The 12,226-nt window shown below is 41.2% G+C and overlaps 1 protein-coding gene across 1 annotated transcript in view; it reads right to left on the minus strand.

Annotated features, from left to right (window-relative positions):
* ATP1B3 (ATPase Na+/K+ transporting subunit beta 3) overlaps nucleotides 1-12,226 on the minus strand; it is a 45,405-nt gene that overhangs the window by 17,801 nt on the left and 15,378 nt on the right. The window contains exon 2 of the mRNA XM_037139385.2: nucleotides 4,277-4,405. Coding sequence (XP_036995280.2) covers nucleotides 4,277-4,405 — 129 coding nt within the window. The remainder of the gene's footprint in view (nucleotides 1-4,276; nucleotides 4,406-12,226) is intronic.

Raw genomic sequence — 12,226 nt, forward strand, 5'->3', positions numbered from 1 at the left:
TCTCTCTTCCCTCCTACCCCTAAAAAACAGATGTCAGCAAGTTACATGGACATCTGTGTTCACTGGTAGGTTGAAATGATCCAGAACTCCCCACTGCTGACTGTGGAGGTCGACATCTACAGCAAAAGCATCTCAAATCCTCACAATCACTCGGGCCAATTAGAAACTCCACTAACTCTGTTGGCTACAGTTAATTATAATTGCTCTGTTCCTCCAAAGAGGCAAGTTTTACTCTGCACTTTCTATATTCATTTTCTATCAGATAGTTTCAGTTTTGCCATTAATGTGCCATTATTATGTGGAGAAAAATTTTAGCAAATCAAATAGCCCTTCTGTTATTCAAACAGCTGTATGGAAACATTTGGGATGAAAGCTCACCTGACTCAGTGAACGAGGCCTACAGAGTTCAATTCCTGATGCCATCTTCCTTCCTTCAATGATAAACACTGCTCTATAAAATGGGGTTCTAACCCTGGCTGGTGTGGCTCAGTCAGCCTATGGACCACAAGGTTTCATTCACAGACGGGGCACATGCCTGGGTTATAGGCCAGGTCCCCAGTTGGGGGCAAACGAGAGGCAGCTGACTGATGTTTTCCCCCTTCTTTCTCCCTCCCTCCCCCCTCTCTAAGATTGAATAAAATCTTTTAAAAGAAATGTGGAGTATATTGAATTTGGAGTATAACCACCAACAATTTCATAGCAGGAGCCCACACTCAAGTATATAGTACATGTTCTATGAGTTTATTAACAGAAAACATATTATTCTGTAAGAAACATACTCAGGCTTCCAACTTGAATACAAAATTTCCTCATTAAAAAGCATTAGATCTAGATTATTAATTCGGCTTTGCAAAAAAGGCTTAAAAACAATCCTAAAATTTTCCCTAGCTTCTAAACATTCCCCATTGCAAAGTCATTAGATATATGCCTTGCTTTGAATCTGAAAAATATACAAAAAGTGTTGTAGTTTTCATTAGAACTGCTCCCTATGGAAATCTATTTCTTTTTAAACCACAAATACTCGCCTGGGTTGAACTGCACAGCTCTTGAGTTAAACCAGACCCACTACAACCCAAATACAACGAAACAATGTTCCTAAATGGCAGGGCAACCCCACTCCCTATGGGGCACCTACGAGCTCGAGCTCCTGAGCCAGCTCCATGTTCGTGCACCAAACAACAAAGCAGACCACCTGAATTTGTATGACCCCATAATGCCTCTTTTTTCTCACTATTCCACCCACAGAAAAATTACTGTAAAATCATAGTAACTTATTTTTACAATAAAAGTAATTAATGTAGTGTAGAGAAAAAAAGAGGCGCTAATAAATCTGACCAAAAGGAACCTCACAGAATGATCTGGTCATAAACTCCGAACTGGGCAGGTCACGGGTGGTAGTCCCATCTCAGGCCTAGACAAGCCCGGGCCATTGTTTGTGTGTCTACTTAACCAACCTTTCATATGCCTCTTTTTCAGACTCCTCCAGAGGGTAGCCACGGGCAAGAAGAGCAAATAATCCCATCAATAATTTTAACTATCCTGTAATCCAATCCCCAGAGCCTAGCTTTCTCTCTCCTTCCCATAATTTTCCTTACATTCCCCCCTTAAACTGTAAACTGTCATTTTGGGGAGCATTTGAGATCTTGCTTCTCAGCAATGCCATCAGTTTGACCCATATAAACTCTAATCAAAATTCTCTATAGGTTTGGATATTTCTTAGGTTGACAGCAAAATAAAACCTCTGACCATCCGATATCGGAAGGGACGATCTGTATACATGTGACAGTTTGCTTGTCTTTAGGTTTATAGCAGGAACAAGCTGTATTATACTGCAAGCAAAAACAAAAACAAAAAACGGAGTCAAAGCAGCTTGCAGGTACCTGTAAATACACCTACCTTTTAAGAAAAAGCCAATATAAAACATGCAGATTTCTAAATTAATTTTAAAGAAAAACACGAAGAAATCTGGTACACTTAGAAACTGCATTCCTTTACATGACTAATTTCTAAGAGAATTTTTAAAATAATGTACAAAAATTTTCACGAATGTTAAACAATTTCCGACACCAGTCCTCTGAGGCTGCAGAGCGATGCTCCCGGAGCCCCAGCTCCTGTGATCTAACAGCCCATCTGAATTCTCACATAAAATGGTCCACAGCGGGACCATGCAGGGAGCCACAGTTGTGAAACAACTGACAGCAAGCAGATCTCAGCTTACCCCAAACCAAAACCATCCCCAGCACGTGAAGACTACAGTTACTTACCTCTTTCTGGTTGCAACAACTGGGGTATGAGTGTGTGTGTGTGTGTTTCTAGGGGTGTGGATAGGCAGGTATGTGTTTGAGTTGATACATATATCAACTTGAAGCTAGCAATTACTTTACTGGGCACAAATACATTGAAATGATGGTCATTATTAAAAAAAAAACTTAGAAAATACAAGTAGAAGAAAAACAAAAATTGCCCATAATCCGTTTATGAAGAGAAAAAAAATGTTTAACAAACTAATGTATACTCATTTAATATACATACATATGAATGTGTATATATTCATTCATTTACTTAAACTAATGATACATTAAGAACCACAATACATTTAGCAAATAATTTTAAGGAACTCAGTTTAAAACTGCAGTTAAATATGTTAAATGTTAAACATATGTTACTGCTTATATTACTCATGTAATTATAAACAGTTTAATATTTCCAAAATAGATCTGATTATATTCAACAGTAATTAACACATAACTGAAGAAGCAAGAAAAATAATTATCTTAAAATTAGTCTAAGTTGAAAGAAAATAGCTACAATGAGAGATGTAGGAAAATTAGCATGGAGCTAGTCTGACCCTCAGTCAAATAAACTGACAGGGTTAACAGTTATTCATTATGTTTACATAGGTATTAGCTGCAAACAAAGGAAAAGCCATGAGAACACACTGTTCTAAGAAAAAGCAGGTAGGGAAATTGGTCTAGTTTGGTTGCTGATGCGGCTCACAAGTCCGTGCAGTGAGCAAGGATCTAGATCAAGGTTCCTGTCTCGGCACTACTGACAGTTTGAATAGTTCTTTGTTGTGGCGGGTTGTCCTGTGCATTGTGGATGTTTATTTAGGAACAAGCCAGGCCTCTGCTCACAGTACCACCGCTCCAGTGTAACAAACAAAAACATCTCCAGACATTTCTGAACGGTCTACGGAGGGTGAATCGACGCTGGATGAGAACCACTGCTGCAGACAGAAACCTCTGGCTAGATTCCCACCTTCCCTGGCCTGTCTGCTACCCAGATCCCACTCCTCCACGTACAGCCTTCCATTTCTATTGTCCTAGAAGTTGTTCACACTTTGGGCAATATACACTAGGGTTCTGGTATAGTATTATCTTACTTCTACAAAAATAGCCGGCATCTTGAAGACAAGAGCCATGTCCAACAATGAAGGCACAGCTGGCATTCAAAGACTGCCTCAGCCCTGGCTGGGTGGCTCAGTTGGTTCGAGCACTGTCCTGATGCACCAAGCTTGCGGGTTCAATCCCCGGATGAGGGCACATACAAGAAGCAACCAATTAGTGCATAAATAAATTGATCAGTGTTTCTCCCCCCACCCTTCTGCTCTCTCTAAAATCAATCAACCAATAAAAAAAGAGAGATTCTAAATAAATAAATAAATAAAACCAGAGGAAGACAATGTGATTTAAACAATGTTCCAGTTAAGATTTTTCTGTGCTAAAGTATGTTCTCCAGTCTCCTGATTCCCCCCACTTAAGATTATTAATAAAGCAGATACACATTAAAAGTACATTCATTTTATTCTCTATTGATGTATCATTATTTAACATTTCTTACCACTTCCATTCTAAGCAATTAAAAAAACATTAAGTATGTATTTTATAAGACCAAGGCTCTAACCTGAGCTAGAGCCAAAATATATACTTTATAAGTAAAATAACTCAAGACAAAGTGAAACAGCTACATATATTCTTAAAAAGCCATTCGTACCTATAAATGCACTGGTCAAATTTGGCTTTAGTATAACTCTCAATATTCACTTCTGCTTACTCCTGGCAAAAAACACAACACTTATCAGCCTAGTATGTAAATATTAAAGGTCTTTGTATCAGTATGTAAATATTAAAGGTCTTTATATCAGTGTGTAAATATTAAACAATTAACAAAATCAAATTCTTACATTATCTACCACCAAGGTTTAACAATATTTTATCTGCTCTGTCAAACATTTGCGATGAAGCTATAAAAACCACGACAACAGCAAGTTAGTTACCTGGACTAGAAATCTGGTCACGATATTTTGGAACCTCATCGTTCAGTGTCTGAAGCATAACCCACATTGTGAACGTGAAGAGTGTAGCCAGGAACCCATAAAAGACTAGGTAGAAGAGCAAGATCAAACCTGTAAAAGAAAATAGAACTTATGAAATTTAGAGATATAAACATACTTTGTGTGCGTGTGTGTCCAGATTAAAAAAAAAACACCAAACCAACCACCGCAAGGCCAGGATGCCAAGCTCTGCCATGCACAAAGCCACATATCTCCATATTCAGAATATGAATTTGCCTAAGTAAGGGGTATTCCAGCAAGGGAGCACCCACCCATCCTTTGAACACTCCTCGCCTCTAATACTTCCAGGTACAAGTAAGTAGCTTCTACTGAGCATGTTCTGGTTCAAGGTCAGAGCTTTAAAATTCCAGCCCATGGGGGAGTGTTTCCCAAATTGGACTTGATGCTCTCTAGAAAGATAAAAGATTATTTTAAGTGGGACAAACCCAATCTGTACATGTCCTTTAAGTGGCAACTAGAAAAGGATTAGTACACCAATCCCATATTTTATACAGTAATCATATGCATAAATTTAAGTGTTAAAAAGTGAGCTGAGCCCTGGCCAGTGTGGCTCAGTGCATTGAGTCGCTGGTTCAATTCCCAGTCAGGGAATTGACCTGGGTTGCAGGTCAGGTGCCCAGGAAAAGGCATTCGAGAGGCAACCACACACTGATGTTTCTCTCTCGCTCTCCCTCCCTCCCCCTGTCCAAAAATAAAAAAGTGAGTTGATTTAAAGAACAGCCAGGAAATGTACAGAAAGGCAAATCACGGAGATGGTATTCAATAAATAAAGTTCAGGAAACACTGGTTGGGTGGAAGGCTCATGCAAAAGTGGAGGGAGGTCAAGACCGGAAACAAGCACCCCAACCAATGGGCCTTCACAACTCTACTGCGAAGCACAAAGCGAAAGCTGGCCGATGCAAGTCTCAGCATCAGGGGGCTTAATCTTTCTCGATTCACAACCTGAAAACACCGATTGAGCTAGCCTAAGCCAGTGACCTTTTTTTCTTGAGAACATCTAAAAATAGTTATTTTTCTCCAGTGTCTGTATCTGAAGTTCTAGTGGTCATCATCAAAATCATGTAGAGTATTAAAATCACACACTTCTAGTTACATGTTTACAAATTTATCAAGTATTAAACAAATCCTCAGGTATAACAGTGAAGAACATGTAATTCCTCAGAGTTGAATCAACATCAGCTTTATGTCCCAGCCTTAAAGCCCATTTTTTTGTTTCCTCAATCGACTCCTGGCAGAGGGGCTAGGGGGCAGGGGTTCCTAACCTGGCATCTGCAGACTCCTCACCCCTGCTCCCCGGAAGTTTTCCATAGTGACGTATTTCAAAATACATGGCCCTCCACCCCCTACCAAGAGCGGCTCTGCTATACTCTGATTCTCAAAAGACCTCGTGACCCCAAAACAGATTTTGGGAAAAGCTAGGTAACTCTTATTTCTTCGCTGCAGCCCAGGAAACTGTCTCCCTTTCCCCACTTTTTCAAGTAAGGGGGAAAAATAGTTAAGGCAATTTCATTTTAATTTAGGCTAACATGCCCCGTCCCCACCCTGCCCCAATTACCAGGAGGCCAAAATAGGGAGCGAGAGGACAGAAGGCAGAAAGGAGAGCATGTCGCCTTCAGACAGCATCACTTCCCCACCCACAGCGACCCTGTTGCAGGGAAAAAAGGGAAGACAAATCTCAATGAAGCGATCAGTTAACTAGAGAGGGAAAAAAAACACCTGTGAAGTTCAAAGGCTAGTTTAGTGACATACAGGGGAGAAATGATTCTTCCAGATCTGGATGTTTGCAGGGTCTTCAAATAAAATCCTCCACCCAGTCAACCACAGTGGACAAACGCTGTACATAAATGTAATGAGTGTGGGCTTAGTTCCAATAAAACCTCACGTTAAAACAGGCAGAGTGTGGCCAGAGTGGTCTGTCAACCAATACAGTAGGTGTTAAACAGAAGTTTGAAACAAAAGTGCTAAGGGTTAAATTATTTAGCATTGCTTTTAAGTCATCTCAAATATTTTTATCATACCATTTTCAAAATTTCATTTTAAACTTCCATAAATACAGTCAGAAAGCAAATAAACATACAGTAGATGGGAACATGCTGTATCCAAGTACGGTTTCTGAAGAATTATTACACAACAAAAAGTGTTCAAACTTCCTATGAAGAGTTAGGTTCACAAAATATACAAATTAATAGTCATGTCCCAAATCTGATGCCACATACTAGAGCATTAAGTCAATTTTGAATGTAGGGAATGTACAAACAAGTAAATAAGTAATTTCCAGTACCAAAGCGAGTTTTCCCTACTTGATTTTTAAAAATAGTTTTGCCAAGAGACCCAAACCTAACATTTAAAAATTAAAATTAATCTTACTCATAAATCTCATTCATGAAACAATAGCAACATTTAACCTCCTTTCCCCTAGAGGGGAAAAAAAAAACAACCCAGAAAATAAGAACAGAAATTGTAAATTGCTGCTTTAACAGGGGAAACTTGCAGTTCGAGACTCAGATGCCATTTTCTGATGGACCTAACACAAGGCAGGGGCTCAGGCTGGAGGCGTCCTCCATCAGTAAACAAGCAGGTGGATGCAACTGGTCAGTGTGCCATGTCTGCCCCAGTGCTAGTTACTGTGAGTGGGAAACAAAAAATGAAGCCTAAATCGTGCTTATATTACAGATATTCCCTAGCTTTAAATCCTTTAAGAATTTCCTCATTAACCAACTAAAGAAAAATAGACTAAAATTCTGAAGAAACACCAGCTTCTTAAATAGTCTGAAGTCAACAGAATCATAATTTGATGCTGTAATTACACCACTGTCCTAACCACGTGGCGGCAAAACAGTCCTACCGCTACCTGTGTACTCTCGGATCTAAGGTAAGAGCACTGCCAAACTACTAAAAACTTCTGCCTCTCCCCCAAACAGGAACTGACCCTTCTCCTCCCTGTTCCTTGAGAAGCCCTGTTTTCAAACCGTTTTCCTCTCTCTGTTCTCGTTTTGATGAGGGGATAGACGCAGCTGCAGGCTACGCAGTACGGTGGTCAGCTGGCAGTGACATGCACCAGCTATGCCCGACAGGCTCAAATCCTGGCCTGACCACTTTGTCCCATCTGGGAGAAAAGGGGTAATAATAGTATTTAATCAATTTAACTTATAGAAATGAAAATAAAAGTCCAGGGATTTGATGACATAAAAAGAAAAACATTCAGGGGGAAAAAGGACAACAAAGTAGAAACATTTTTTTGAATAATGCTACAACTAGGCTTTAAGGCTAAAGTTAAGGTTTAAAGTCTAACCTATTCAACTGCATTTTACTCTCAAAAATGTTTTAGCAAACGAGGTTTGATTCATGTAGACTCTTAAGCAGCAAGAAGTCTGGCCAAGGTTTACTTGGTGTCACCCGTGGGAAAGAAAATGGGTGGTTGTGTCCAGTCACTCCCTTTCAGCTGCAACCAGGTGTCTGACAAATCCGTTTCGGCACCAGCCACCTGGAGTAGCACAGACCCTACTAATTCAGGGCTCAGGCCTCCCAGGAATGCCCTTACTCCAGATGCCACCCAAACTTGTAAACAACTGGCTACCAACCTGGGAGGTTCCCACTACCCGCCCCAGGTTTGGTTCTTCACCAAATGACTTGGAACTCAGGAAAGGACTACTCTTAGGATCATGGTTTTATTGTCAAGGATATACAAAGGGCAATGTCTGGGAGGGAATGCAGTTTCCATGTGCTCTCCTGGAATGAAGGCCTAACAGCACATCCACATGCTCCCCAACTTTGAAGCTCCACTAAGCTTTAGTACCAAGAGCTGTTCTTGAGGTTTCATTAGGTGGATATGACTAAATCATTGGCCATGTGATTGAAACCCATCTGCAGCTCCCTCTGCTATCCTCCCTTGGAGGTCAGGGTTAGCTCTACATCACATGATTGGTCCTTCCCAGTACCAGCCCCCATGGAACCTATCTGGAAGCCCCACTATGTGTCATTCTATTAGCATAGTAAAGACACTCCTGTTACCCTAGCACCACTTTGTGCTAGGACCCTGGGACAAAGACCAGACAAACTACTGTACAACACCAGCACACATAACCTGGGGGGTCATTAGGCTCCATCAAGGCCTGCACATACACAGCCACTCAACACAATGAGATCCTGCGACCTGACTCCCCGCTGCAAACTTCCTAGCTCCCTGAGGGTGCCTACATACCAGAAAGACTGCCTCTCCTCAGAGAACTTTTTCGGCTGACCAGAAACTACGTCCCCTTGGTAAACAAATTAGTGTTTTCCTTACAGTTTAAAAAACTTTAAAGTAGAGACAAAGACAATTTTTAAAAAGTCAATTATGGACTTCCAGACAAGATGGAGGCATGCTTCACCTCCTCACACAGACAGCTACTGCAAAAATTGTAACTAGACTACAAAACAAGCATCACCCAGATTTGTCAGAAAATTGAGCTGTATGGAAGTCTGACAACCAACAATTTAAAGAAGCTACATTCATCCAGATGGGTAGGAGGGGCGGAGATGCAGAGAGGCATGGAGACCAGAAGTGGCACTAACGGTGCAGAGAAATGGCAGAGCTGGTGGTCACACACTCACGTGTGTCAGATAGAAGTCGGGAAGGAGACCTTGGAAGACGACCTCAGCCCCACACCAGACCTCCCAGACCAGGGGTCCAGAGCCAGGAAAATAAGTCCCCAGAATTTCTGGCTATAAAAACTTATGGGGGTTGGGGCGGTGGAAGAAACTGCAGGATTCTCAGAAGACTCGTCTTAAAGGGCCTGCAAAGGTCTCAGGACTTATGCAGACCCAGACCCTCTGGGATTCAGCACAAGGTCAACAGCTGGAAGGGCACCAGTGGCATACAGGGAGAAAGTGAAGTGACTGGCCACAGGGCAAGTGCCGGGAGGCCGCTTCCTCCTGGGCGTTTCTCTTCAGAGAGGCAGGCAGTGGCATTGTCCCCTCTCTGAGCCCTCCCTCACACAGAGCCACAAAGAAGTGAAATGGGTTGCACCACGCTGGCAATTACCTAAGGCTCTGCCCCACACAATTTACAGGTGCTTTTTCTACAATAGGCCACACTACTAAGACAGGCAGTTAAAGCAGCTCTACCTAATACACACAAACAAGGACAGGAAGGCTGCCAAATTGAGGAGACAAAGAAATATGGCCCAAATGAAAGAACAGAACAAAACTAAGAAAAAGAACTCAGCAAAATGGAGGTAAGCAACCATAAGATGCAGAGTTAAAAACACTGGTTATGAGAATGCCCAAAGAACTCATTTGACCCAGGCAGAAATGAAGGTTGTGTTAAGTGAAATAAAGAAAAATCTACAGGGAGCAACAGAGGAGTGCGTGAAGCTGAGAATCAAATGAAAGATTTGGAATGTACGGAAGAAAAAAAGCATTTAATCAGAACAGCAAGAAGAAAAAATAACTCAAAAAATGAGGATAGAATAAGGAGCCTCTGGGACATCTCCAAATATACCAACATCCGAATCACAAGGGCGCCAGAAAGAGAAGAGGAGGAACAAGAAACTGAAAACTTATTTGAAAAAATAACGAAAGAAAACGTCCCTTATTTGGTGAAGGAAGCAGACGTGCAAGTCCAGGATGCATAGAGAGTCCCAAACAGTTGGACACAAATAGGACCACACTAAAACACATCACAATTAAAATGCCAAAGGTTAAGTAAAGATAAATTGGGAATCTTAAGAGCTGCAAGAGAAAAGCAAATAGTTACCTACAAAGAAGTTTTCATTAGACTGTCAGCTGGTTTCTTAAAAGAAACCTTGTAAGCTAGAAGGGACTGGCAAGAAGTATTCAAAGTGATGAAAAGCAAGGATCTACAACCTAGATTACACTATCCAGTAAAGCTAATAAAATACTTCCCAAACATGATAAAATTAAAGGAGTTCATCATCACCAAACTATTATTATAGGAAATGTTAAAGGGAACCATATGAGAAAAAGAAGATTGAAACTATGAACATTAAAAAGACAACAAATTCACAAATATCAAAAACTGAATCTAAAAAAAACCTAAGGAAAGGAGAACAGGAACAGAATAATAGATATGGAGATCATTTGGAGAGTTTTCACCTGGGAGTGTGAAGGGGGAGAAGGGGACAAAAAGTACAGGGATCAAGAAGTACAAATCGGTAGGTACATATAAACAGGGCGCTATTAAAAACAGCACAGAGCCCTGGCTGGCGTAGCTCGGTGGATTGAGTGCAGGCCTGCAAACCAAAGGATCGCAGTTCAATCCCCAGCCAGGGCACTGGGTTGCAGGCCAGCCCCCAGCAGGGGATGCACGAGAGGCAACCATACATTGATGTCTCTCTCCCTCCCTTCTCTTCTAAAGATAAATAAATAAAATCTAAAAACAAACAAACAAAAAAACAGTATAGGATGGAGTAGCCAAAGAACTTACATGTATGACCCCTGGACATGAACTAAAAGGGGGTAACTGCTGGAGGGAAGGGGGTACTGAGAGGGGGAGCAAGAGAGAAAAACTGGGACAACTGCAATAGCTTAATCCATAAAACATATTTTTTTTAGAAAATTATATGGACAAGTTTAATATCTGGCATATTCAAATTTTTAAAGAACAACTTTTGAGGTATAATTCACATTTCATTGACCTGAGTGGAATTGCTATGATAACTCTACATTTAGTCTTTTGAGTACACTCCAGACTGTTTTCCAAAAACAGTTGTACCATTCTACATTCCCACCAGCAGTGCTCCAATTTCTCCATGGCCTTGTCAACATTTCTTACTGCTTTTTTATATAGCTATCCTAGTGGGTGCGATCTGCATTTCCCTAATGGCAAATGATACTGAGTATCTTCTCACAACCTTATTGGCTATTTGTATCTTCTCTGAATAATTATCTATTCAGATCTTCGGCCGATTTTTATTTTGGGTTGTTTTTTTAAAACTTAATTGAGTTCTAAGAGTTCTTTACATATTATAGATGCAAGCCTCTTATCAGCTGTAAGATGTACAATTATTTTCTCCCTTTCTGTGGGTTGTCTTTTCACTTTCATAATAGGGTCCTTTAAAGCAGAAAAGTTCTTAATCTCGCCCTGGCTAGTGTGGCTCAGTGGACCGAGCGCCGGCCTGCAAACCAAAGGGTTGCTGGTTTGTTTCCCAGTCAGGGCACATGCCTGGGTTGGGGCCCAGGGTCCTGGTTGGGGACATGTGAGAGGCAACCACACACTGATGTTTCTCTCCTCTTTCTCCCTCTCTAAAAATAAATGACATAAAAAAAAAAAAAGTTTGTCATCTTGATTAAGTCCAGTTTACCTATTCATTCTTTGGTTGCCTGTGCTTTTGGTGTTATAGCAAAAACACCATTGTCCAGCCCTGCCCTGTGCGGCTCAGTTGGCTGGGCATCACCCCACAAAGCTAAAGGTCACAGTTTGATTCCTGGTCAGGTTGTCTAGGTTGCAGGTTCAGTCCTCAGTCAAGGCATATACAAGAGGCAACTGATTGCAGTTTGTCTCTCACATTGATGTTTCTTTCCTGCCCCCCCAAAACAAAAACAAAAGAACACCATTGCCTAATCCAGTTGTGGGAGCAACTTTGCCTGCAAAGCCCCCCCGCCCCCACCACCAAGGGTGAAAGTGAAACTACCAAGACATGATCTGCTTGGGGAGGAAAGGTGGCCGATCCCTCAGAGAAGGGCCAAGAGCCCCTTCCTCAAGGGGCTTTTGTCCTGTATTCTTCTTTGCACAAGAATACAGGTAAGGATCAAACAATAGATCCTTCTAAGAAGGATGAGGGCTTATTCTTAGTCAGGGTCAGACAGCTAAAGAGCCATAAAACTTTGAGGAACAAACTGCTTGCTTGGACCCTTATCATTTAAATGAGA

The sequence above is a fragment of the Artibeus jamaicensis genome, unplaced genomic scaffold, assembly GCF_021234435.1.
Source record: "Artibeus jamaicensis isolate MK-2021 breed Jamaican fruit bat unplaced genomic scaffold, CSHL_Jam_final contig_519, whole genome shotgun sequence".
Classification (NCBI taxonomy): Eukaryota; Metazoa; Chordata; class Mammalia; order Chiroptera; family Phyllostomidae; genus Artibeus; species Artibeus jamaicensis.